The 26,942-nt window shown below is 40.0% G+C and overlaps 1 protein-coding gene across 1 annotated transcript in view; it reads right to left on the bottom strand.

Annotated features, from left to right (window-relative positions):
- The window catches only part of LOC126191218 (WW domain-containing oxidoreductase), a 128,107-nt gene that overhangs the window by 26,663 nt on the left and 74,502 nt on the right, over window positions 1-26,942 (bottom strand). Inside the window, exons 6-7 of the mRNA XM_049932020.1 lie at window positions 14,096-14,357; window positions 10,885-11,090 (exon numbers count right to left, since the gene is read on the bottom strand). Coding sequence (XP_049787977.1) covers window positions 10,885-11,090; window positions 14,096-14,357 — 468 coding nt within the window. The remainder of the gene's footprint in view (window positions 1-10,884; window positions 11,091-14,095; window positions 14,358-26,942) is intronic.

Raw genomic sequence — 26,942 nt, 5'->3', positions numbered from 1 at the left:
TTGTATTCCATGATTTTCCTTTCTTTCTGGAGAATCCTGCAGTCAGGTGAGCAAGGCGAATGGTGCTTCCTGCAGTTGACACAGATGGGAGGCGGGGCGCATGGAGTATTGGGATGTGATGGGCGTCCGCAGTCTCGGCATGTGATGCTGGAAGTACAGGGGGAGGCATACAGCTGAACTTCAGTACTTGAAACACTGCATCAGGGGAGGGATATAGGGCTTTACATCACACCAGTAGACCATCACCTTGACCTTCTCAGGCAATGTATCACCCTCAAAGGCCAAGATGAAGGCACCGGGGGGCAACCTGATTATCCTTCGGACCCTGGTGGACATGCCGGACGAAATGTACACCTTGCTGCTCTAAATTGGTGCGCAGCTCATCGTCGGACTGCAAAAGAAGGTCTCTGTGAAATATGATAACCTGGACCAACTTTAAGCTCTTACGGGGCGTGATGGTTACAGAAACATTCCCCGCTTGTCACAAGAGAGTAACTCCCATGACTGGGCAGAGGATGCTGTTTTGATCAAGACTGACCCAGATCTCATCTTGGACAAACCCTCCACCTACCCGAATGTGTCCTCTAAATGCTCAACAAAAAACTTAGGCTTCATCGTCATGAAAGATTCCCCATCAGCTCTTGAACATACAAGGTACTGAGGTGAATAAGATCCGCTGCCATCCTTAGCCTGACGTTCCTCCCACGGTGTGGCCAGGGAGGGGAACGATTTGGGGTCATACTTCCATGCACTGAATTGAGCTCGTGATCGCTTAGAGACTGCTGGTGTTTCACCATCAGCAAGACACGATTGACTACGCTACATTGCGTGTCATCCACCATGATGCCACCCACTCTGACCAGGGGCCCTCCCCACAGGCGCCACCCAGCCAAAGCAAAGGCCACCGGCAGGATGGCCATTGCCGGGAGTCCCTATGCCCCAGGGGGATGGGCATCTACCCCTTGGCATACGTGGGAAGTTAACAGCGCAGGCATCAGCAGAGCAATCCGTGTGTGGTCAGGGGGCTACAACCAATGGGGTACAAGGCGGCCCCACCACAACGGACTGGCTACCATGCTGGATATCAGGTGCAAAGAAGTCCATGGTCATCGTCGACACAGAAATCGACACTGCATAGTACACGGTGGAAAACGCACCCAGAATTGTTTACTCGCCCAAGAGATGGAGAATGGGCAGGACTGCAATGCAATGACAAGAAAGTGGGCTAATGATCTCAATGCACTATTGACATGATGCACCTTGTAAGGTGCTCTACCCCAATTGGCTCGCTCTTCGGGAAAATTTTGAAGAACGGAGGCCAAACCCTATAGGGGACCATCACATAAAGGCTGAAATGTGTGAAACTCCTTTTAGTTGCCTCATACGACAGGCAGGAATACCTCAGGCCTATTCTAACCACTGGACCCGCAGGGGGGCATGGCTCATTGAACAGACGCACACACAGCTATAGGTGTGTAGCTCTGATGATGGCCAGATGTAGAATTTCAGGACACATTTTATGACCTTCCTGTGTGGGAAACATCTCCTCTGCAGATATTGAGATACGATTCCACAAAAAACAATCGTGTGAAACCCAGCTTACTCTGTATTTCCACAAGACCTAGAAGTCAGCAGATACCGACACCCATGTTGATGTTGCATTTCAGAAGGCATCCGATACAGTTCCACACATTCACCTAATGAACAAAACACAAATATCATGCCAGCTTTGTGATTAGATTGAAGATTTCTTAGAAAGCAGAACACAGCATGTCATTTTTAATGGAGAGAGATCTTCGGAGTAAAATTAATGTTAGGCATATTCCAGGGGAGTATAATAAGAGAGACTGTATACAGAGAAGTCACAACAGTAGAAAATTGTAGTGAAATGCAGGAAGACGTTCAGAAGGTTGATATTTGATGTGGAGATTGGCAGATGACCCTCAATATGAACAAACATAACATATTGCATATAAATAGGTGGGAAGATCCATTATTGTATGGCTACATAATTGACAAACAATTTCTGGAAGCAGTACATTTATTAAATATTTGGGAATCTGCATATAAAGTGATTTAAAGGAAATAACCACATAAAGCAAAACCACAGTTAAGGCAGGTGCCAGAATGAGATTCATTGGAAGAATCATCAGTAAGTGTACTCCATCCAGCATTAAACATTCTCGGCTGACCAATATTTTCGATATTACTAGTCAGTCTGGGACTCAAACAAGATAGGATTGGTGGAAAAATAGAGAAGATCCAAAGGCAAGCAGCATGTTTCATCACAGCTTTACTCAGTGAGTACAAAAGTGCCACAGGGATGCTCAATGAACTCCAGTGGCAGATGCTACAAGAGAAGAGTTATGCATCACAGTGTGCTTTGCTGTTGTAATTCCAAGACCATTATTGCTTCCTCCTACGTACATCTCAAGACAATGTCATAAGCTCACATGGCTGCTTACCAACAATCATTCTTCCTGCACACCATTTGCAATTCTGCAGGAAAATGAGTAAGTGACAGTGGAACTCAAAGTGTCTTTCACCACGCTCTATAAGATGCTTGCAAAGTATATATGTAGATAAAAGCTCCACATCATAAACCATGGACATTAGGATGATTCCTGTACCTCAACAATACATACAGCCAAACCATTGGTGCAACCACAAGCATACCGGTGGAGAAGCCAGTCTAGCTTCTGGTTCTGGAAGATGAACAGCAGCTTTTACAGTAGTTACACAGGCAAAAGTCTGGATGACTGGCTCATCTGGAACTGTCACATTACCGTATTTACTCAAATCTAAGCCGCACTCGAATCTAAGCCGCACCTGAAATATGAGACTCGAAATAAGGGGAAAAAAAATTCCCAAATCTAAGCCGCACCTGAAATCTGAGACTCGAAATTCAAGGGGAGAGAAAAGTTTTAGGCCGCACCTCCAAATCGAAACAAAGTTGGTCCATTGTAATATGAGACACAATTTAGGTCGAATGAATGACGATACAGCCACAGTCCAACATAATGTTAGACTGTGATACAGCTACAGTAGTTTGGTTAGAGTCGAAAGCTTAGCAGTTAAGCTTTACCAGGTAGCCATTGCTATGCATCAGGCGCTCCATCCGTATTTATACGGATACCCTTCCTTTTTCACGTGCTTTGTCTGGTTTGAATCGATTGCTTATTTTGCTTTGATCTGATAAGTGCCGTTTTCAATGTTATAGGTGTTTACGTCAGTCACTCTAAGCTGAAAATGCATTACTATACTGTGTCATGAATTGTTTGTCGCATTCTGATAGTGCGTGTTTACGGCCTGTCACTGCTCGCGGCATGGCTTGCTTTTGTGCGCGCTACCGCCGCCTACAATTAAAAAAAAAGAGAGGAATCGTCACATTAGCGAAAAAATGGCAAGAGACTGCTATTTGTTGTTACTTACACTGCTGCTTTCTTTGATAATGATCAACAAGAACCAAATAATAGACTACGTATGATATAACATGTTCTGAACGAGAGTTTGGCGAAAATTTTTCTCCGTTTGAAAATCTTTGCGGCCGCTTCTTTAGTACATCAAATTCTACACAGAAATTAGTCATCTTAGATTTAAAAATCTAGTCAGTTGCCGTGCTTCATTTCTGACTGTATCACTATTAGGCATAAGAGTAATACGAATATAAACATGACACGATACGTATATTCTTCCGCGTTTGCTGTTGTCTCACTCTAGTTTCGTAGTTTATTTGGCAGACAGGATTTAAATGAGACAGAAGCAAACACAAAAGAATACATGGCAAAATGTTTATATTTGTATTATTCTTGTGGTGAAGAGAATACTGCATGTGATTCAAATTTCATCAGGTTCCTATTAGCAACCATCTCTTGCCACAGGTAGGAAAAAATTCAGAACGTAGAGTTGGCCATATTGACAAAAATCCCAGTATTACCAGTCGGATTTTCGTAGTACATTGAAATTCGAAGTAGAACAATACGGAATTTGTATTTACTTCGTTGGATAATGTATGAAAATGCAGTGGTCGAAACTCGGGCGGAGAAAAATGCTCGTCTTCCAATTTTTTTTTAATTTTATTTACTGACGCAGAGGTTTTGGCACCAGTATTTATCTTTGTGCCTACAAAGGATGCCTGTGTAGCGCTACATACATTCGACGGCAGAAGTTAGTTGTGGCGGCACCTATCAACATTTTTCAGAACTTCCGCTTGCTTTGCACTCGATTCTAAGCCGCAGGCGGTTTTTTGGATTACAAAAACCGGAAAAAAAGAGCGGCTTAGATTCAAGTAAATACGGTAGCTAACATGGTATTGACATGCTGGTACTGCAAATGGCTGAAAACAAGTGGGAAATGACAGCTGTTATTTTTCCCAAGGGCATGCACTACTGTATGATTAAATGATGATGGCATCCTATTGTGGAAAATAGTCCAGAGATGAAGTAGCTGGGAAGGAACAACTCTACAGGATGTCATCACACAAAAAAACAAAACTATCATTTTAAGGATCAGAGCATGGGATGTCAGCTCTTTTAATCATGCAAGTAGGCTAGATAAATTAAATAGGGAAATTGATAAGTTGAGGTTAGATATGGTGGAAACACACAAACTCAGAAAGAACAGGACTTCTGGTCGGGTGAGTACAGGGTTACAGATACAATATCAAATATGGGTAATGAAGGAGTGGATCTAATTATGAACAAGAAAATAGGAATGGGAGTAAACTTCTATGAACCATATATTGAATGCATTATCATAGCCAAAACAGACACAAAGCCCATACCCACCACAACAGTATTAGCTTATAAGCAAACTAGTTCTACAGATGAAGAAATTGAAAGAATGTATTTTCACATAAAAGAATTTATTCAGATAGTTAAAGAAGGCGAGAATTTAAATGTGGTGGGAACCTTAACTCAATAGTTGGAAAAGGAAGAGAAGGAAAAATAATAAAGAACACTGATTGGAAGAAAGACATGAAAGAGGAAGCTGCCTGGTAGAATTTTCTACACAGGATAATTTAATCATCATTAATACTTTGTTTAAGTATCAGAAAAAAAGGTTGTATATGTGGAAGAGACCTAAAGACAAAGGGAGAGTTCAAATAGATTATACACTCCTGGAAATTGAAATAAGAACACCGTGAATTCATTGTCCCAGGAAGGGGAAACTTTATTGACACATTCCTGTGGTCAGATACATCACATGATCACACTGACAGAACCACAGGCACATAGACACAGGCAACAGAGCATGCACAATGTCGGCACTAGTACAGTGTATATCCACCTTTCGCAGCAATGCAGGCTGCTATTCTCCCATGGAGACGATCGTAGAGATGCTGGATGTAGTCCTGTGGAACGGCTTGCCATGCCATTTCCACCTGACGCCTCAGTTGGACCAGCGTTCGTGCTGGACGTGCAGACCGCGTGAGACGACGCTTCATCCAGTCCCAAACATGCTCAATGGGGGACAGATCCGGAGATCTTGCTGGCCAGGGTAGTTGACTTACACCTTGTAGAGCACGTTGGGTGGCACGGGATACATGCGGACGTGCATAGTCCTGTTGGAACAGCAAGTTCCCTTGCCGGTCTAGGAATGGTAGAACGATGGGTTCGATGACGGTTTGGATGTACCGTGCACTATTCAGTGTCCCCTCGACGATCACCAGTGGTGTACGGCCAGTGTAGGAGATCGCTCCCCACACCATGATGCCGGGTGTTGGCCCTGTGTGCCTCGGTCGTATGCAGTCCTGATTGTGGCACTCACCTGCACGGCGCCAAACACGCATACGACCATCATTCGCACCAAGGCAGAAGCAACTCTCATCGCTGAAGACGACAAGTCTCCATTCGTCCCTCCATTCACGCCTGTCGCGACACCACTGGAGGCGGGCTGCACGATGTTGGGGCGTGAGCGGAAGACGGCCTAACGGTGTGCGGGACCGTAGCCCAGCTTCATGGAGACGGTTGCGAATGGTCCTCACCGATACCCCAGGAGCAACAGTGTCCCTAATTTGCTGGGAAGTGGCGGTGCGGTCCCCTACGGCACTGCGTAGGATCCTACGGTCTTGGCGTGCATCCGTGCGTCACTGCGGTCCGGTCCCAGGTCGACGGGCACGTGCACCTTCCGCCGACCACTGGCGACAACATTGATGTACTGTGGAGACCTCACGCCCCACGTGTTGAGCAATTCGGCGGTACGTCCACCCGGCCTCCCGCATGCCCACTATACGCCCTCGCTCAAAGTCCGTCAACTGCACATATGGTTCCCGTCCACGCTGTCGCGGCATGCTACCAGTGTTAAAGACTGCGATGGAGCTCCGTATGCCACGGCAAACTGGCTGACACTGACGGCGGCGGTGCACAAATGCTGCGCAGCTAGCGCCATTCGACGGCCAACACCGCGGTTCCTGGTGTGTCCGCTGTGCCGTGCGTGTGATCATTGCTTGTACAGCCCTCTCGCAGTGTCCGGAGCAAGTATGGTGGGTCTGACACACCGGTGTCAATGTGTTCTTTTTTCCATTTCCAGGAGTGTATAATGGTAAGCCAGAGATTTACAAACTGGATTTTAAACTGCAAAACATTTCCAGTGACAGATTGAGGACTCTGACTACAGTGTAGTGACTACGAAGTGCAAAAAAACCGAATAAATCGGTAAAAGTTAGGAAATTAAGGAGATGAGACCTGAATAAATTAAAAGAACCATGTGTTGTTGAAAGTTTCAGAGGGAGAATTAGGCTAAGATTGACTGAGATAAAGGTAAGGAACACAACAGAGGGTGAATGAGTACCCTTGATATACGAAATAGTGAATGCAGCAGGGGATCAAATAGGCAAAACGACAAGGCCACATAAAAATACTTGGATAATGCATGAGATATCGAACATAACTGATGAAAAGAGAAAATATAAGAATGCAGAAAATGAAGCAGGCAAAAGAGAATATAGGCAACTAAAACTGAGAATGACAGGGAGTGCAAAATGGCAAAAGAGGAATGGCTACAGAATAAATACATGAATATATGAGGGTTGGAGCTTTAATAGTGGCAACTATTTATTTACAGCTCGTACAATATAGATATGTACAGTTGTAGGTTGTGTTCCAAAAGTGAACAGCATAGAGACATAAGTGATGACACTTTCTGCAGGACCTGACCATCATTTTGCAGGACAGTGCTCAAGCACGTACAGTGCAAGCTGTTGCTGATTTGTTTGACTGATGGGGCTGCTAAGTGCTATACCGCCTACTGAACTCGCCTTACTTAAGCCCTCGTGAGTTCAACTCAATGTCTAAACTGAAGGAAACACTTCACAGCATTCGCTTCAGAACTGCTACAAATTTGTTGAGCAATAGACTGCGCCACTCAAACTGTCAACACAACTGGAACTGCTGAGAGTATCCTATGACTTCCACATCACTGGCAATGGGCTATACACAATGGTGGTGACTACTTTGATGGTCAGTAAAACTTTGAAACACATACCTATTTTTTTGTACGAGCTGTAAGTAAACAGAAACCACTATTAAAGTTCCAACCCTTGTACCAGCATGCATAACTAGGCAAGAGATAGGAAAATTAAAGAGAATTATGGAGAAGAGGGGCAGCAGCCTTTTCAGTAGTTGCAGGGGCAACAGTCTGGATGATTGACTGATCTGGCCTTGTAACACTAACCAAAACGGCCTTGCTCTTTTTTTTTTTTTTTTTTGGGGGGGGGGGGGGGGGGGGGGGGCTAGGACGTTATTCTTGTTCCAGATTCTTGTCACAACAACTATCATTGCTGTAACTACAGTTCCCTGAATCATCAAAATATTTCCTATTGCTTTTAATGTTTTTATAGCTTTTATTTCAATGTCAACAAGATTTGAATGAATGTCCAAGAAATTAAAAGCAAATCATGCATATGTAGGTCTTGATTTTAATTGCATACCACATGCTTCACATTTCACCTTTGAAAGACTGAGAATATTGAATGATTTCTACACTACTGTGACACCCAGGAACCTGCAAAGATGCTCTTATAAGGCATGGGTGAAGGAAATTCAATGAATATTAATCCAGTTTGAAAGCCACTCCTACTCTGGGTTAAAGGAGTGTTTGAGTTAATTGGGTGTCAAAAGTTCTAGGGATCAGACTTGTAAATTATGATAGACTAGAGGGAAAAGAGGGGGGGGGGGGGGGGAGGGTTGCAGGGTTATGCACAGGGTACACATGTCAATTTATATCAAAGTTCCTAACCACGTACCTACTGCCACATGTCCTATCGCAACTACTACTATTTCTGTTCATAGCTTCACACTGAAATAATTAAATATTTTGGAATTATGTTAAAACCATTTCAATGAACACCCGATTTCTTGTTCTTTACACACAAGCAATGTCCCTATGTGTCTTAATCTCACTTACTCTATGGTCACACTCAGTCACTTTACACAATTCAATTTCAGTTTCTATTGCTATTCAATTCCTTGTAGTCACCTTTAAATTCAAATGCTTTTGCCAATCACCAAATTAAACCCATTCTTCAAATTATGCAATTTTATACCGCAATATCATGCACAACTCACCCTGCAACCCACTTGGCATGGTGACTAAAGCCACACTGATATATGCGCCGAAGATTGGTTGGCATAACGAGTAAGGGCGGATTCAACCTGTAGAGTACAGAATCAATATCTGCATCCTTATGAGCTTTCTCCTCCACTGTTAACATGTACAAATACTGTAGCAAGAACTGGTAACTATTGTTATTTATGGATATTAAATGGGTTACAAATTCATGTGTGTAGTAAATGTGGACAGTTGTGCCGAAGAAATTATCATGGAAATGGAAGTTCATCTGACAAACTACGACTAGGGAGTGTCCTGTTATCTGTATACTGATGCACTCTCAGCCAGGGATTTGTGCCAGCTGTGCTGCACTTGCACAGTGTGTTCGAGCTCTGTTAACACTACACATTTCTCCAGCTGCCTGATGGCCAACAGTGATGGCAATTGTCAACAGTTACTTTTTTAAATGTTTGTAGAGTGTCTTTATCAGATAAACTTTTATCAGCACATTCATTTTGTTGTATTTTGCAAAACATTTCACAGCAGATATCAACAAGTCTGATGAGATCAATCTCTCATTACACTAAGCAAACACAAATAGTTTAGAACTTCAGAATAATTACTTATTAATGCAGTTTTTAAGAGCTACTTCACTCTGCTAGTTAACTCTTGAGTTATTTCACATCCTGCAGGTTTTACTTCAGGATGGGAACTACAGAAACTACAGATATATGAATGAATAGCAGGGTGTGAGGGTGTGTTTACTTCTGAAGGACATGGCATAAAATTTTGTAAGAGTAGCAGTGTGTGTGTGTGTGTGTGTGGCGGGTGGGGGGGGGGGGGGGGGGGGGCTCACATGCACATGCTTGTGCGTGCATGACAGAAAATGTGAAACTGTCCTGCTTGTAGATGATACAAGAATAAGAATAAAAATATAATACCAAACATCCTAGTGAAAGGGCAGCTAATGAAATCTCTGCAGGATAGTGTGCACCGATTTGAAACTTCCTGGCAAATTAAAATTGTGTACCAATTGATGACTTTAAGCTGGGGCCTATGGCGTTCACAGGCAAACGCTTCACCTATAGAGCATCCAAGCACAACTCATGACCTGATGAGGAACTGGTGGTAGTAAAGCTGTGAGGACGGGTTGAGAGTCATGCTTGGATAGCTCAGTTGGTAGAGCACCTGACTGCAAAAAGCAAGGTCCTAGGTTTGACTCCTTATCCAGCACACTGTATTAATATCCCAGGAAGTAAAATATCAAAAAATGGTTAAAGTCAATGGATTATCATTAAATGTCAACCAGACTCTGTACATACAGGTCAGAAATTCTCATAGTCATAAGCTATAAAAATAGACTTTTCAAACAACGAAGTACAAGAAGTAGAAAGGGATGAATTTTTGGAAATGTAGATAGATCACAGTCTCAACTGGATAAACACATACTAGAATTAATGAAGCATGTTAGTTCAGCTACATTTGCAGTACACATGATACTGCCATAGGTGATGTAAAAATGAAGAATCTTGTTTATTCTCAATATTTCCTTTCATTAATGAGGTAGACAATCATTTTCTGGGGGGAACTATACTTACAGGGATAGATTTTCAGAATACAGAAGCATGTTAAATCAATTATATATTATCTTTATTCTACAGCATCCTCTAGATCTCTCATTCAACTCATGGAAATAATAAATTGCAAATGCTTACGTGGAGTGAAGTAGTCTATATGCACTTGAACATGACTGAAAATAACTGTTGAGCTTTTGGATGATATCTTCCTCCACAGCTCACCGGCATAGAATTAACATAAATACACATTCATACCTATTGTTGTCCTGAGTAACTACTTTGTGCTGATACTGTAGCTTGACTGGGAGGAGAGGTTGTACTAGGTGGAGCAGAGAGTTTGCCCTGCAGCAGACAGTGGGGCATGGACAAGGAGATCAGATGGTTTAGGCCAGCAGGACTGCAGGATATGTTGTAAGAACAAACCTCATCTGTGTAGGTCAGAGAAGTTGGTTTTTGGATGGGAGGGATACATATAGCACAGGTTGTGAAGCAGCCACTGATATCAAGCATATTGTACATGTTCCACTACTGGGTTGTCAACTCTGTTCTTGGTCACAGTTTGGTAGTAGCCACTCTCATCTGATGAAGGACTTCATCTGAAAGCTGATGTTCCAACAATCTAATTTTAAATGAGTCTGTCTGTCACTCAATGTCTCCTCTATGTTTTGAATGGTTGTAAGTCAAACTGATATTGTTATTCCATTCCAAATTTCCCATTGCCTTAAACATGCTATTGACTATAAGGAGCAATACAAACCTCTTACGCATTGGTAGAACCATTGCAGACCTTCCCATTGTGTCTCCCACCATTTTCATGGAAATTCGCCATAGTTCTTGAGCCAAATCGTAATCTTGAGCAGCTTCACTGGGTTCACACCGACAACAGTTGTTAAAGTACATTCCTGAGACTGAATCTAGGTCTGGAGCTGTTGCACAGTATACAGTTGTTGCTGCTGCTTGTTGCTGTGTTAAAAATTAAATAAATAATGAATTACTTTCTCTGTAATTTAGTGTGTTGATTGTCTTAAATTATTTTAAGACAGAAAAAATGCAAATTACCTGAAGCTGGTGCTCTGATTTAACTGCAATGCCACTTTAGATTTCAGAACTATTAGTTCCTTCCTCAGTGGAGAAAGATGGATAGACTGAGAAAGTTGGAAAGGAGGGCAGGTCACTCAGATCCCGGGATGAGAGGGAGGCACTTGTTGTGGACAGGTAGGCACTCACTACCCAAAGATAAGTTGTGACCAACCCAGGGCCACTTCAGGAACATTTTCTCACACACCTGACTTATCATCTAGTGCCCTCCTTTTCCCCTTTTCCTTTGTACAATTTCACGTACATCAGTTTTAGCTACGATCTGTGATACAAACTGTACACAAATCTTGTACCTGGGTGCCCCTCTCAGCACGGTGACCCAAGTGGCTGCTACTAATTATGGTATGCCTACATAGAAATAACACAGTTATGGTGACTCTGGTGTCCCTCTCAGCTTGGTGCCCCAAGAGGCAGTTTACATAGCTTGGGCCTTGAGCCATTCCTGGGCCAACCATTGTCTCATTATGATTTTACTGTTTTCTCAATTTCTTTTCCTTATATTTTCATGCATAATACACCCATAAACAAACACACTAATGAGCCAAAACAAGATGTGGCAAGAAAAGTATATATGTCAAACAGAGATGAATGATAAATCCATTGACGTAAACGATTTTGGCAAAGGGTAGATTGTAATGCCTATAGCTTGGGCACGAGCACCTCAAAAATGGTGAAGCTGGTCTGCTGCTATAAAGTTTTACTGTCCTGGGCATCCATGGACAGTGGTTGAGCGATGGTGAGCCCATGAGCAGATGACAAGTATTAGCTGTTCATGCCTCACAATAAAACATGGATGCTGGAGGTTTGCCCGCTGAGTAAGAGAGATTAGTGGCAAGCTATAACAGATCTAATGACACACAACAGTGCTAGTGCAGGCACGAGTGTTTCGGAGCACTCTATTTGGCATGCACTGTTGAACATGGGATTCCACAGTAGATGACTCTCTAAGTTTCACATGGTGACCCAATGACAACAGCAAATGTGATTAGCCTGGGCACAGGATTAGTAGGATTGATTGCGGCTCTATTGAAACATGGTTGGATGAATTACATTTCTTGCTACATCATGTCAATGGACGTGTCCAGATTAGCTGTCATCCAGGTTGACGGCTGTTCAAAACCAGCACTACACCAAGTACACAGCATGGTGGGGCCAGTAATACTGTATTTACTCAAATCTAAGCTGCGCTTTTCTTCTGGATTTTGTAATCCAAACAACCACCTGTGGCTTAGAATCGAGTGCAAAGTAAGCGGAAGTTCTGAAAAATGTTGGTAGGTGCTGCCACAACTAACTTCTGCCGTCTAATATATGTAGCACTATACAGGCATGCTTTTCAGGCACAAAGATAAATACTGGCACCAAAACTTCTGCGTCAGTAAATAAATTTTTTAAAAAAGTTGGAAGACGAGCTTTTTTTCTACGCCTCGAGTTTTGACCACTGCATTTTCATACATTATCCAACGAAGTAAATAGAAATTCCATATTGTTCATCTTCAAATGTAGCAGCCTTTCAAATATTCGTAGCAACAAAAATAAATTTCTTTTAGGATTGTTGCACGAGTTGATACGCTGTGACTCATTAAGATTTCACATAGCGGCACCTATTGCTTCGTGGAATTTTGTGAAGTGCTTGTTGGTGTTAATGAACCATAATGAAGTGCTTACATTATAGTGCCAAATTCATTTCCTTATAGTGCCAAATTCAAGAGGGGAGTTATTTCTTTTGCGGAACAAAGTCCTAATCACGCTGCAGGTCTTCGATACAGGATTGATGAGAGCAATGTCAGGCGATGGTGACTGCAGTGAGACAAATTATTTGAATGTTCAAGTAGCAGGAAAGCATTTAGTGGGCCAAGTGTGGCTGATATTGTGCACTAGCAGTGATTTTAAATGAATTTGTTAAGGTACAGCATCAGAAATTCCTGCCTCTGAACACCGAAATTTTAAAAATTAAGGCACATGAAATCGCTAAAGAGCAAAAAATTGAAAATTTTCAGGCTAGTTGCAGCTGGATTGGTCTGTTTATGAAGCGCTGGGGTTTTTCACTTAGGAGGCGAACTTCAGTTGCACAGAAGCTGCCAAAAAATTATGAAAAAGAACTTGTGGAATTTCAGTGCTTCATAATTAGGCGGCACACAGAAAAACAATATCTTCTTGGTCAGATAGAAAATGCTGACCAAACTCCCCAATATTTTGACATGCCATCAAATTATATGGTTGACGCCAAAGGAAAGAAAAACATAAGTGTTCTTACATCAGAACATAGATTTGAGTGCAGCTTAGATTCGAGTAAATACGGTATACTATGGTGGACACTGACCTGGGCTTCCATGACACCTGTGATTGTAATCAAAGACACTACGACAGTGTGGACCACCTGCATCCCTTGACCCTTGATGTCTTCCCTGATGGGGATCTTTGTCACACAGCCAGAAAAGTGCTACAATTGTTTGGAAAGCATCATAGTGAACTTGTGTTGATGTCTTGGCCATCAGTTTCACCTGTTCTGAGCCCAATGGGACACATCTGGTATGCTTTCAGGTGGCAGCTCTGCGCTCACAAAAGAGAAGCTCAGCATTTACATGAATTGTGTGACCTGTGCATAGACACCTGGTGTCGCATACGTCTGGAAACCTGCCAAGGACTTTTTGAATCCATGCCACACATAACTGCTGGTGTATTACATCCCAAAGGTGGACTAACACCCTAATAAGCAGGAGGTCATAATGTTTTGGCTCATCAATGTACATTACGATAAGTTTCATCAGAAAAATGTTTTTATCTCATTTAAAAGCTGTTATGAGTTTATGAAATTCTGTGATGTTAAAGAAGTCTGCTACTGGGAGACAATGATTTTGAGTAATACTCACCAATGATTTTGTAAATGGCCTGACTAAGGTAAACAGAAGCCGATAAAACCACCAGTGTCGAGGTAAATCTGAGCTCACTAAGTTTCCAGGATGCAAAGAATTCACACATACTCCCTTATCTAAGCATCTGCGGGCCAGTTCATTGGCAAACAGAATGTTACAGAGTTTTGAATGATTATAAGCCATCAAAGACCAATAATGACTCCCCGAACTGGGAGACAATTTACTTTGTGAAATATTGTTGAGAGACAAATCCGAAGACCTGCAAAAGAAACTTCATATCAGTTTCTGTCTTACAGTGGATTAAGACAAATGAGTACTTAACACATTGAAAAAATCATACAACTGGACATAGCCGAAACTACAAAGCTTTAAAGTAATGGAATGAGGAGATGAAACTAACTAAAGATGGTACTTATCACACAAAATTAAAAATATGTTGTACTTCATTTTTAATCACTAGACAGACATTTTGTGACCATTACTTATAAATATAATAATTCTCCGCGAAAATTCACCATCAGCACATTAAGATACATGGAAATACTGTTACTGCTACTTGTAACTTGGAGAAATTAGAACTTCACAGACCATGAATCATTCCATTAAAAATAATGAGTTTTGTCCCCAGCTTTTAATACTCTGTGCTGTTGCAATGACCAACTTTTAGAACAGCATGGGGAAATTGCAAAGAATGAAACAAGGTCACAGCAACAACAAAAGGACCAACACATGACTCAGTCCTGAACAGGATTGTATCAGAAAAATGTTTCACACATCACATTATTCAGTAGCCTTTCTAATCATATAAAAAAAATATAGTTTTCTTTAAAGTTGTTTCTCAATGACAATAGCTTTTACTCAGTTAAAACATTTCTTCAGCTCTGAACCATAGCATCTGAAATTTGTAGTATATATGCTCTTTCTGGCTCTTGATCTTTCTTAACAAAATCTTAAAATGACATATCTGATATCAGATATACTTATGTCAGATTATTTCAATAGAAGGCCAGAGTATGTAGTGTTTCGGGGTATTTGTAAACACATCACTGGGAAGCCATCGACAAGAGATGCTCGTGAGTAAGTTGAATAAGGATAAATGTAGTGGGAAAGAGAAACTGTGTGTTTTCCTTTCTTATATGCAGTGAATGTGGAGCAGTGGTGGAGCCGGCAAGACGGGGACCAGTAAAAATGATATTGCAACCATTGGTCATCTGGGAGTCATTTGGGCCATGATGCAGCAAGTGCCTGAATACAAGAGCCATGGAGTAAATGACGCACCAACAAGGGCATAATGAACATTTGAACAGCAGTAGTTTTTTATCTGTGTTTTGTTTGCTCTCTCAGGTCCTAAAGTATGCACGTACAGATGTTTTTCAACGTACTCAAGAGGGTGGTATTACCGTAGCAATTTTTTGTTGTGTTGTTAAAAGAAATAATGAAAATGTTTGGCAAAATATACCGCTGTTTGTGGGAAGTGTAGCTATTTATTTAGTAGCGCAGTAGAGAGAACTTGCGGAAGCATTCTAGGAACCTTAACTGCAGTTGGATCGACAGGGAGGTGGCACGGAAGGATCCGGACCACCAAACAACTACTCCCAGAAGAGAGGATAAAGGCAATACTACTTTCATCTGGTGGTGTATTAGGGTCAGCAAAATATTGCCCAGTTATATTGGCCAGGGACACAACTTCCCACTAGTGCGGATATAAGACCCACCGCAAACCCTACAAAATATACATCAGCAGGAGAAGAGCGAAAAATACACCCCAAATAGGATGGTGCAAAATGGGAATGACGTACTGTTGAATAGTTCATATACTTTCAGTTGGCAAGAACTGAATGGATATGGCAATGAAAAATACAGGAATACCTTCTGTTAGTGAAGACATAAAACCAGCTTAGTCCTATGGAGCATTATATCCGAATAAGGGTACAGTAACATTGGGAGTACAGTAATGTGGGGGTGATTACACCCTATAGGGTAAAATGAAATTTTCTGAGGGGTAGAAACAGATGGGTTCAATTATGTTTCGCTCAAAAATTTTGATTATTTTTGAAATAACTGTACTATTATCACTATTTCATAAGATTTCTGATTACATAAGTTGCCAATAATTACCTTTTTTCCAAAAACTAATGTAATGCATGACACAATGTAGTGAAGGCTGCAGCTTGTGAAACAGATGTATGAATACATGGTTCCTCATGTAGTCCACTCAGGACAGACATACTTTACAGTACTTTGTATCATGAATCTACGACAGTAAAATTAGAATACATACGTCTCATATGTTTAAACATCTTAACAAAATTATCTTCTCCATGTTGTAGGTAGTTCCCGCAATGGACCAGAAATTGCTTCATTATGCACTTTGCAACAGATTCACAAACTAATGGACAGCATAACACAAGAGTAACTATGTAATTGTTACTGGACTGTTGTAGAGAATGCGTATTATTATTTTCGATTATTCCCATTTAAAGAGAGTGTTTGAACTTGAATTCCTTTATGATGATTGTATATGTTTTTTCTGAGCCCAAATTTTCTTCATGTTTTCACTGTGTTGTTTCTTTCACTCCGCTGTCCATTTGCATCCTGGTCTCTTTTGTGTTGTGGTGTCAAATTTACGTTTTTTGATGATGTTCCTGAATTCAGTTCTATTTTCTGCATTGTTTACTGTTATGTGTGCTTGTCTGAGGTCCTCTTCAACTTCTTTTATCCATTTTGTTTTTCCCTGCCTGAGTTGATGACTTTAAGAATTCACTTTGAAATTCTGTTTTCATTCATTCATCCTGTGGATATGTCCGTAGAACTGCATTCTTCTTTTCCTTATTGTATCCGTAATCTTGTCTGTGTATTTATACAATTCTGATGTTGGTCTCTTCTTCCAGATACCTTGCTCTTGTATCAGGCCAAAAATTTTCTTGAGAATTTTCCTTTCTTGTTTCTCTATTTCTTTGATTTTAGTTTGCCCATCTATTTGTGTTGTTTCAGATGCATACAATGCCTCCAGAAGTACGACAGTGTTGTAGTGCCTCAATTTTGCATTAATGGATATGGACATTTTGTTATAATAGTTCCACGTGAGTTTATATGCTTTCTGTAGTTTTTTTATTCTTTCCTCATTGACCTTTAGGTTGATCCCTGATGGCTGGATGATTTCTCCCAGGTACTTAAAATGTGGTACTTGTCTGATTTTCCCATGGGTTGTCACAATAGGAAATTTGTCTTGTGGCACTCTTTCTATGTACTGGGTTTTCTCATATGAAATTTGCAGGCCAGTTCTTTGTGTAACTACGTGTAACTTCTTTATGGTGTTAGTGGCTTCTTTTCTATTATTTGTGAGGATTGCAAAATCATTTGCAAAAGCTAAACACTTCACATTGAATCTATTATCTTTTCTAATGCCAATTTGGATTACTTTGACTTCTTTTTCCCATGTCCTGATAATTTTTTCAAGAATGATAGTAAAGAGTAATGGTGAAAGCCCGTCACCCTGTCACACTCCAGTTTGGATTTCAAATGGTTCAGAGATATCCCACACAAATTTAACCTTGGAGACTGTGTCAGTTAATGTTTGCCGAATTATTGCTCTTGTCTTTCTGTCAATGCTGAATTCTTCCAGCATACCTATTATTATTATTATTATTATTATTATTATTGACTTTTTTTTCTCAGACTTAAGTCTGTTTAAAAATGGAACGTGACGCGGACCTCGGTCAAGCGTGACTTCCTTGTAACTGTATGGTATATGTTATATTGCATTTAGGAACTTTCGGGTAATTGAACATGTATCAATAATTACAGATTTTTGTAGTTGTATATATATGTTTGGATGTAGCTGTATTGCATTGATGTACTGGTGAATATTGTGAGGTATGACTTCTGTAGTTGATAGTATAATTGGGATAATGTCGACTTTATCCTGATGCCACATGTCCTTGACTTCCTCAGCCAGTTGGATGTATTTTTCAATTTTTCCTCCTGTTTTCTTCTGTATATTTGTTGTGTTGGGTATGGATATTTCAATTAGTTGTGTTAATTTCTTCTTTTTATTGGTGAGTATGATGTCAGGTTTGTTATGTGGTGTTGTTTTATCTGTTATAATGGTTCTGTTCCAGTATAATTTGTATTCATCATTCTCCAGTACATTTTGTGGTGTGTACTTGTATGTGGGAACGTGTTGTTTTATTAGTTTATGTTTCATGGCAAGTTGTTGATGTATTATTTTTGCTACATTGTCATGTCTTCTGGGGTATTCTGTATATGCTAGTATTGTACATCCGCTTGTGATGTGATCTACTGTTTCTATTTGTTGTTTGCAAAGTCTGCATTTATCTGTTGTGGTATTGGGATCTTTAATAATATGCTTGCTGTAATATCTGGTGTTTATTGTTTGATCCTGTATTGCGATCATGAATCCTTCCGTCTCACTGTATATATTGCCGTTTCTTAGCCATGTGTTGGATGCGTCTTTATCGATGTGTGGCTGTGTTAGATGATACGGGTGCTTGCCGTGTAGTGTTTTCTTTTTCCAATTTACTTTCTTTGTATCTGTTGATGTTATGTGATCTAAAGGGTTGTAGAAGTGGTTATGAAATTGCAATGGTGTAGCTGATGTATTTATATGAGTGATTGCTTTGTGTATTTTGCTAGTTTCTGCTCGTTCTAGAAAGAATTTTCTTAAATTGTCTACCTGTCCATAATGTAGGTTTTTTATATCTATAAATCCCCTTCCACCTTCCTTTCTGCTTAATGTGAATCTTTCTGTTGCTGAATGTATGTGATGTATTCTATATTTGTGGCATTGTGATCGTGTAAGTGTATTGAGTGCTTCTAGGTCTGTGTCACTCCATTTCACTACTCCAAATGAGTAGGTCAATACTGGTATAGCATAAGTATTTATAGCTTTTGTCTTGTTTCTTGCTGTCAATTCTGTTTTCAGTATTTTTGTTAGTCTTTGTCTATATTTTTCTTTTAGTTCTTCTTTAATATTTGTATTATCTATTCCTATTTTTATTATTTTTATTTTTATTATTTTTATTATTTTTATCATCATCATCATCATCATCATCATCATCATCAGCAGCAGCAGCAGCAGCAAATTCTTTCAATAAATGGAAGACATTAAGCAAATAAATCTGTCAGCTTTTCTTTAGGTTCTTGTTCTTCTCAACATGCTTTTATTCTTTCCGAGAAGGCTTGTTTACGTTCTTCTGACCACTTTGGTCAGTACTGCTTTTGTTTCGTTTGCTCTGACCCAACTTCCCATTTGTCTACTTTGTGTCTGAAGGTGTGTGTATCTAAAATGCCAGTTGGTGTCATATTTGAATTTTTGAGGTTTTTTCAAATTTCGTTCAGCCAAGGCATTGAGTTCTTAAGTGATGGTACATTGTCTATTATACTTTTTGTCAATTGCTTTTCTGGTAGCTGTTGGGATGTCCAAAGAGTTTCATTTGCATTTTTTTAATGTCAATTTTGATGTTTGAAAATTTTTCTGTTAATTCGACTGATTGTAGCCTGTAACCGTCTTGGGTATGTCACATTCCTAACATTTTCCTAATGATCTTTCTCTCTCCTTCTTCGATTTCTTCATGTTCAAGTTTTCTATTAAGTGTCAGTGATTCACTTGCATAGAGAACTGTTGGTTTTATAACTGTCTTGTAGTGCCGAATGTCTTGACATGGATATTTTGATGCAGAGGTTTTAGATTAGCTATAATCTTACTCCTTTTTGGAGGTGATTTTGCTGTGAGATTTTTTCTAGGCCTGTCAGTTTCGTGAATTCTCTGAGATATTTAGAGCACACGACCTTGTTGACTTTACTGTATTTTGTTTTCAGGCTCACAATTTCTGTCTTCAAACATAAGAATTCAGTTTTCTTGAATGTGATTTGAAGCCTTGTTTTTTCTGCTAAGTATCTCAAGATGATTCACGGCAAGCTCTTCGTACTCTGGAATTATGGCCAAGTCGTCTACAAATATGAGGAATAGTATGAACAGGTTGTGTTTGGAGGAAGCCCAGTAGAACTGGCTTCCACAACCCAGGTTTCTTGAGTTCTTTCTCCCATTCTTCAATAACCTTGTCTAGGACAATGCTGAACAGAACAGGAGAGAGTCCATCTCCTTGCCTCACATCTGTACGAATGTCAAAGGTTTCTGACATCTCCCTCATAAATTTTAATATGGATTTCGTGCCATTCAGTGTTTATTTTATGAGACCTTGTGTTTTGGTATCTAGTCTCCCACCTTCTAAAATTTGGAATAGTGAGGGCTTGGCTATGTTTTTGTAATGTACATATGTTTATACTAGAGGTTTTTGTCCAAGAGTTTGCATTTTGAGTATGGTTTTGTGATTAAAAATTTGTTCTGGGCATGATCTCTGCGGTCTGGATCCAGCTTGATATTCTGCTAATATGGGTTCTAATCACTTTCATGCTCCAGTGAAGAGACAAGCTGATAAAATTTTGTACGTGACTGGTAAGAGGAGAGATAACTCTATAGTTGCTTACATATGATTTGTTGCCTTTTTTGTAGCAGATGGATTAGAACAATCTTGCAGTCAAGAGGGATTTGCTCTCGTTTGCCAAATGTTTCAGATTATTTGAGTGAGTTCACACCTAGCTTTTTCAAGAGTTCAGCTGCAATTCCACCATCCCGTGATGCTCTGTTGTTTTCTAGTTTCATGAAGTGTAAACAACTACTTCTTGTGTTGGTGGTGACGAACTTTCTGTTGGGACTCCTGGCTGTATTTTCAGGAATCTCTCTTTGGGTTTTAGGCAATTTAAAGGCTGTGAAAAATATATGGTTAGTTCTTGGCAACTATCTTTTTTTTGTCAAGGTTAATTTACCATCTTGTTTTTGAAACCAGAGACAAAAGTCTTGTAGAAGTTGTGTGTTGTAACTTTTTAAGTTGTCTTTGGTTGACTCCAGATGGTCTTTGATACATTTCTGTTTATTTTGTCTTATAACCTTGGACGTTTGTTTGTGAACTCTGAGGAATTTCTTACGCGTTTCTTCTGCATTTGCAATTTTGAAATGCCTTTTTTCTTTCTTCTAGTGGGTTCTCACATTTTTGCCCTACCAAGGATATTTTGGTTTTTTGTGAAGAGGAATCAGATCTTTTGTGGTTTTTATGATTTCAGTTTCAAATTTCTCCCAGTCTTCTGCATGTTGTTCTTTCCATTTTTCTGTTATTTTAGAGCCTTAGTGGAACAAATTTTGGGATCACCAGAGTATTCTTGTTGAATTTTCTTTTGGATGTGAATTTAATTTTGATTTCGGTTAAATGATGATCCGAATTTCTGTTTGTACTCTGCATACTTGCACATCACGAATTTCTTTTTGATAGTCACATGATATAGCCACATGATCAATCTGAAATTCTTGTAAATGATGGATGGGTGATCGCCATGTCTTTTGGCTTTTTTGGGCTTTTTGCAAAGTGAAGTCAACATAATTTTTAGGCTATTTTGTTGGCATACCTCACCGAGCCATGTGCCATTCTTACTGGTCAACTTGGGTGGAGGATAGTCTCCCACTGTCCTCTTGTATTTGCGTCCCCTGTCAAATTTGGCGTTAAAATCACCGAGTAGATTTTCGCATCATCTTCTGGAATTTTGGCCAACTCTGTTTCAAGTTCTTCCCAGAATCTTTCTGGTTTTTTGAGCTCTCTTTTATTGTTACCATTTGCTGATACATGCACGTGAATAAAGATGTAGTTTTTGTTTGTGTGTTTGATTCTTAAAGTCATAAGTCACTTATCAATGGGTTTCACTTCTTTTACTGAATGCAGAACTTTTTTTGCCTAAATGAAGGCAATCCAAACAGTGCTGCTCCTTTGCCAAATTTTTTGTTTGTTCCACTTTTTAAGATTCTGTAATTATGGTAGTCAATCTTTTCTGAATCTTTGAAGTGTGTTACTTGAAGGGCAAGAATTTGGATTTTCTGTTTTGTGAATTCTGTAGTTTTCCTGCTCAACTGAGTGAATGTAGAAACTGCCAATCTAAGTACTTGCTTTTTGTGGAAGTTTACCAGAAAACACCAACTTGCTCTGTTGTGTAAGTCTAAGCTCCCCAGAATCCAAATGCTTGGTTGCCACTTTGGAGTGTGTTGTTTGCCCACCTGGTGTAATTCTGTCTTCACTTGTATGGGTCATGTTTGCTTGTCATGAATTTTCTACCTTCTGCTAGTGGCGTAGAACCACAGATTGTGAGTTCCTGGAGCACGTTTACATCCATACCTCCTGGTGAACAGACACTGATTATACTGCTCCAAGTCACAAGCAGCATGGACTTTGGTTATAATTTTGGTCTGCGGGTGGTATTTGATTTCCGACTTACCCTGCATATCTGCCAAATCTTTCCCTATCTGCCCTCTGGGGACACAACAGATGGGGCTGATAAACCCCACCCTGGACTCATTATTATTATTATTATTATTATTAGTGGCAATGATTAGACACAAAGCATTAGCATTAGCAACTTTAAGTCTTCTAGTTTCTGTCAGTTTAGAAGTAAGAGGTCTAGCAGTCAAATCATTATAAGTATGGTGCTCATAATTTAATTGGTTGATTTTAAATTAGGGTGCACAGTGTGGGTGAAGCAATTGTTGCTAGGGAGAGGAGAGATGCATAGGAAGCGTGTTTTGTAACAAGTGTCTACTCATGTCTACCCTTGACGCGAATCGTTGGCTTTCTTTTCTGTGACGTAATTGTAGGTAGCAATCACAATGTGTTGATCATAGCTTCATCATCATTATATATGTGGCAATAAGCAGTATCAACTGTTTGTTGACGAGGTGATGAGGTTTAGTTAATATGTGGTTTGCCTCAAGAGTAATGGTCTCAGAAAGCTTGGGAACTACTGTCCCCTATTTCTGCCTGCATGTGTTGACTCACTAAGGCAGAGGTGTGGGTATCTGACACTTGCCACTGGTGAAAAAAATTCTGTTACGTGGATATGTATTTCATGAGGCATAGTGCACTACTGTTGATTTATGTAATTTAGTAGTCCACTGACCCTATACTCTATGGTCAGTAGTTTTGTTGAGTTAACTAATATTCCCTGTGGGTCATTAATACGATGTATTGCAACGAAATGGAATGATTTGCTTTACAAATTATTTAATACAATTTATATTTAAGTATGGCTGAATGTATTATATTTATACAACTACTTCTGCTTTTTCCTGGGCATATCCCCAGTCTTCATGGGGCCAGCATGTTATTCTGGATTTCGCATTGCATGTTATTCTGGATTTGGCATTGTTAGTGGCAGAGAATGGCTACAACACATTCCCCTCCAGCAGTCAACCCCCCCCTCCCCCAATGACGAAATTCGTGTATGCCATCCGTCTTCATCTAGTATTATTCCATGTGAAAGTGCAAGAATGTTTTTCAATTTGAAATATTTGCAAATTGCTTAACAAAGGTGGGATACAGGTACCAGCCTGGTGTTCACCTAGTCAGATGTGTCTAAACACTTGAAATCACATCTGGGCTCACTGGCAGACTGGCCCTCATTAATCCATGGGACAGATTCTATCTAAAGTTGTGCTTCTCTGAATACCACAAGCAGTGTGGTAATGCCTACAGTTAACTATGTGAGTCTAGATGTACTGATAGAACAGTAACAAATGCTTAATTTAGTAACATCTGTAAGCAAGCTCATGAGACAAATATTAGTTAGCACCTTAAAAAGGAATTGGTAATTTTGGAGCTTGGCTTAGAACTGGTGCCCAAAAGTGATGAGACCCTGCACCACTGATGTATGTCATGACACTGAAATGGCATGTACATGGCAGTTGGCTGTATGGAATCAGTGCTACAAGAGGTGATAATGTGGGGACGTGACATAATTACAGAAATGAGCTACCATGTATAGATGTGCCCATGACTATACAGTGAATAAAGTCACCTGATTTATTAGTGTACCAATGTGGGCAGTTGATTCTGTGTACAAGGAATGGGGTGCCACTTGCAGCCATGTAATACAGTGTAAGAATAGTGGCAATAAAGAGATCCTAACTGACAAAGGGACTGGATACAAGTGTCATGTCTTCTCAATGACTTTTCTTTTGTTCCTGTCAGTGAGTAAGGGTCCACCTCGAACATTGTGAAGGGAACACAAGAGATGTTACCGTATTTACTCGAATCTAAGCCGCACTTTTTTTCCGGTTTTTGTAATCCAAAAAACCGCCTGCGGCTTAGAATCGAGTGCAAAGCAAGCGGAGGTTCTGAAAAATGTTGGTAGGTGCCGCCACATCTAACTTCTGCCGTCGAATATATGTAGCGCTACACAAGCATGTTTTGTGGGCACAAAGATAAATACTGGCGCCAAAACTTTTTTTTCTCCGCCCCTTGTTTTGGACACTGCATTTTCTTACATTATCCAACGAAGTAAATACAAATTCCGTATTGTTCATCTTTGAATGTAGCAGAATTTCAATGTACTACGAAAATCCGACTGGCAAGACTGTTAGGGATGTTTGTCAATATGGCCAACTCTACGTTCCGAGTTTTTTCCTACCTGTGAGAAGAGATGGTTGCTAATAGGAACCTGATGAAATGTGAATCACATGCACTATTCTCTTCACTATAAGAATAATACGAAAATAAACATTTTGCCATGTATTCTTTCGTGTTTGCTGCTATCTCATTTAAATCCTGCATGCCTAATAAACTACGAAACTAGAGTGAAACAACAGCAAACGCGGAAGAATATACGTATCGTGTCATGTTTATATTCGTATTATTCTTATGCCTAATAGTGATATAGTCAGAAATGAAGCACGGCAACTGACTCGATTTTTAATGTAAGATGACAAATTTCTGTGCAGAATTTGATGTACTAAATAAGCGGCCGCAAAGATTTTCAAACGGAGAAAAATTTGCGCCTAACTCTCGTTCAGAACGCAGTCTATTATTTGGTTCTTGTTGGTTATCAAATAAAGCAGCAGTGTAAGTAACAACAAATAGCAGTCTCTTGCCATTGTTTCGCTAATGAGACGATTCCTCTTCTTTTTTTTTTTTAAGCGGCGGTAGCGCGCATAAAGCAAGTCATGCCGCGAGCGGCGACAGGCCGTAAATACGCACTATCAGAATGCGACAAACAATGCATGACACAGTACAGTAACGCATTTTCAGCTTAGAGTGTCGTAAACACCTATAACAAAGAAAACGGCACTTATCAGATCAAAGCAAAATAAGCAATCGATTCAAAACAGACGAATCACGTGAAAAAGGAAGGGTACCCGTATAAATATGGACGGAGCGCCTGACGCATAGCAATGGCTACCTGGTAAAGCTTAACTGCTAAGCTTACGACTCGAACCAAACTACTGTAGCTGTATCGTCTTTCATTCGACCTAAATTGTGTCTCATATTACAATGGACCAACTTTGTTTCGATTTGGAGGTGCGACCTAAAACTTTTCTCTTCCCTTGAATTTCGAGTCTCAAATTTCAGGTGCGGCTTAGATTTGGGAAATATTTTTTTCCTTTATTTCGAGTCTCATTTTTCAGGTGCGGCTTAGATTCGAGTGCGGCTTAGATTCGAGTAAATACGGTACTCAGAGTGGCACATAGAGCTGCATGTCTTCAATTCAGAGGTGAATAAATCCTGTTCTATTCTATTATATTCTAAATTCGAAAGCAAACAGAGAATGATTCTTCTGGAAAATTACTGTTCAATAGAAGAATAATTATTTATAAACTTTCCTCGATAGTGGCCTCGTTCAGGCATTGAAGATTGTCCATAAGTTTCTTCAACATGAAAACTGAACAGCAGGTAATTGAAGGAGTATAGTGTGGTACGACAAATCACAATATTGCCTTTTTTTCAAATTATGCAAAGTGTCAAGTGCACCAGTGGGCAATAAGCCATTTAACTCATAGTGTGTGGAGTGTATAATGCAGACCAGAGGAATAGTATGTGATATTTTGGGGATGTTTTTCATACCACAAATTGAGCTCACTGATTCAGGTTACAGCGAACGTCAACCGGGATGTTTTTTTTTTGACAGTCTCAGTGACTAAGAGTTGCCCTTTATTTTACAGCTTCATGATGAGTATGCTGTGTGTACTTCCTCTCCTAAGATTACAAGAGCTATGTTCAATGGCAGACATGGTCGCAGTTTCATGAACACTCAAGCACTCTATCATAGCTCGACTGGGTTGTTAAATCCCCTGATCTTAATCCCACAGAAAGTGCCTGGAACCATTTAGAATGATGGATGAAAGATAGCAGCCAATATTCCTCCAATTTGGCAACTCTACTGTGTCTAATTATCAGAGGATGGCTTTAGCCAGAAACAGCATACTTTAAGAAACTTGTGGACACTCTTCCTTGCCTAAACAATGCCACTATCAAGGCACAGTAGCTCTTTAGAATAATCTTCCTCAGTTTGCTTTCAAACTTAGAATAAAATAGAACAGAAAAGGATTTATTCACATTTGAACATGTTTGAATGTAACTGGTGCCATGAAATTTATTTATTCTGGAAACTGTGTTAAGTAAAGTTAGTATGAAAACTTAAAAAATTGTCATTCTACACTAAATTTGTATGCCACAACAACTAATTATTCATATCACATTAAATGATGGTGCATGCTGTTACAGCCTGTTGTTAAATGCCATTCATCATCATTAAAATTCCATGTCAACTACGAGGGTCATTCCAAAATCAAAGTCTCCTATTTTCATTAATGGAAACTATAGGAGATACATAAATCATAACAGCACAGCTAAATAGAGCAACATTTCAGTTACACACTGTCATTTTTTCACAGTCACCATCATTCGTTATGAACTTTTGCCAACGATGAACCCGAGCCTGCATGCTGTGC

This window comes from Schistocerca cancellata, chromosome 6 (assembly GCF_023864275.1).
Source record: "Schistocerca cancellata isolate TAMUIC-IGC-003103 chromosome 6, iqSchCanc2.1, whole genome shotgun sequence".
Lineage (NCBI taxonomy): Eukaryota > Metazoa > Arthropoda > Insecta > Orthoptera > Acrididae > Schistocerca > Schistocerca cancellata.
The sequence above is the reverse complement of the archived record's forward strand: the minus strand, read 5'-3'. Positions and strand labels throughout refer to the sequence as shown.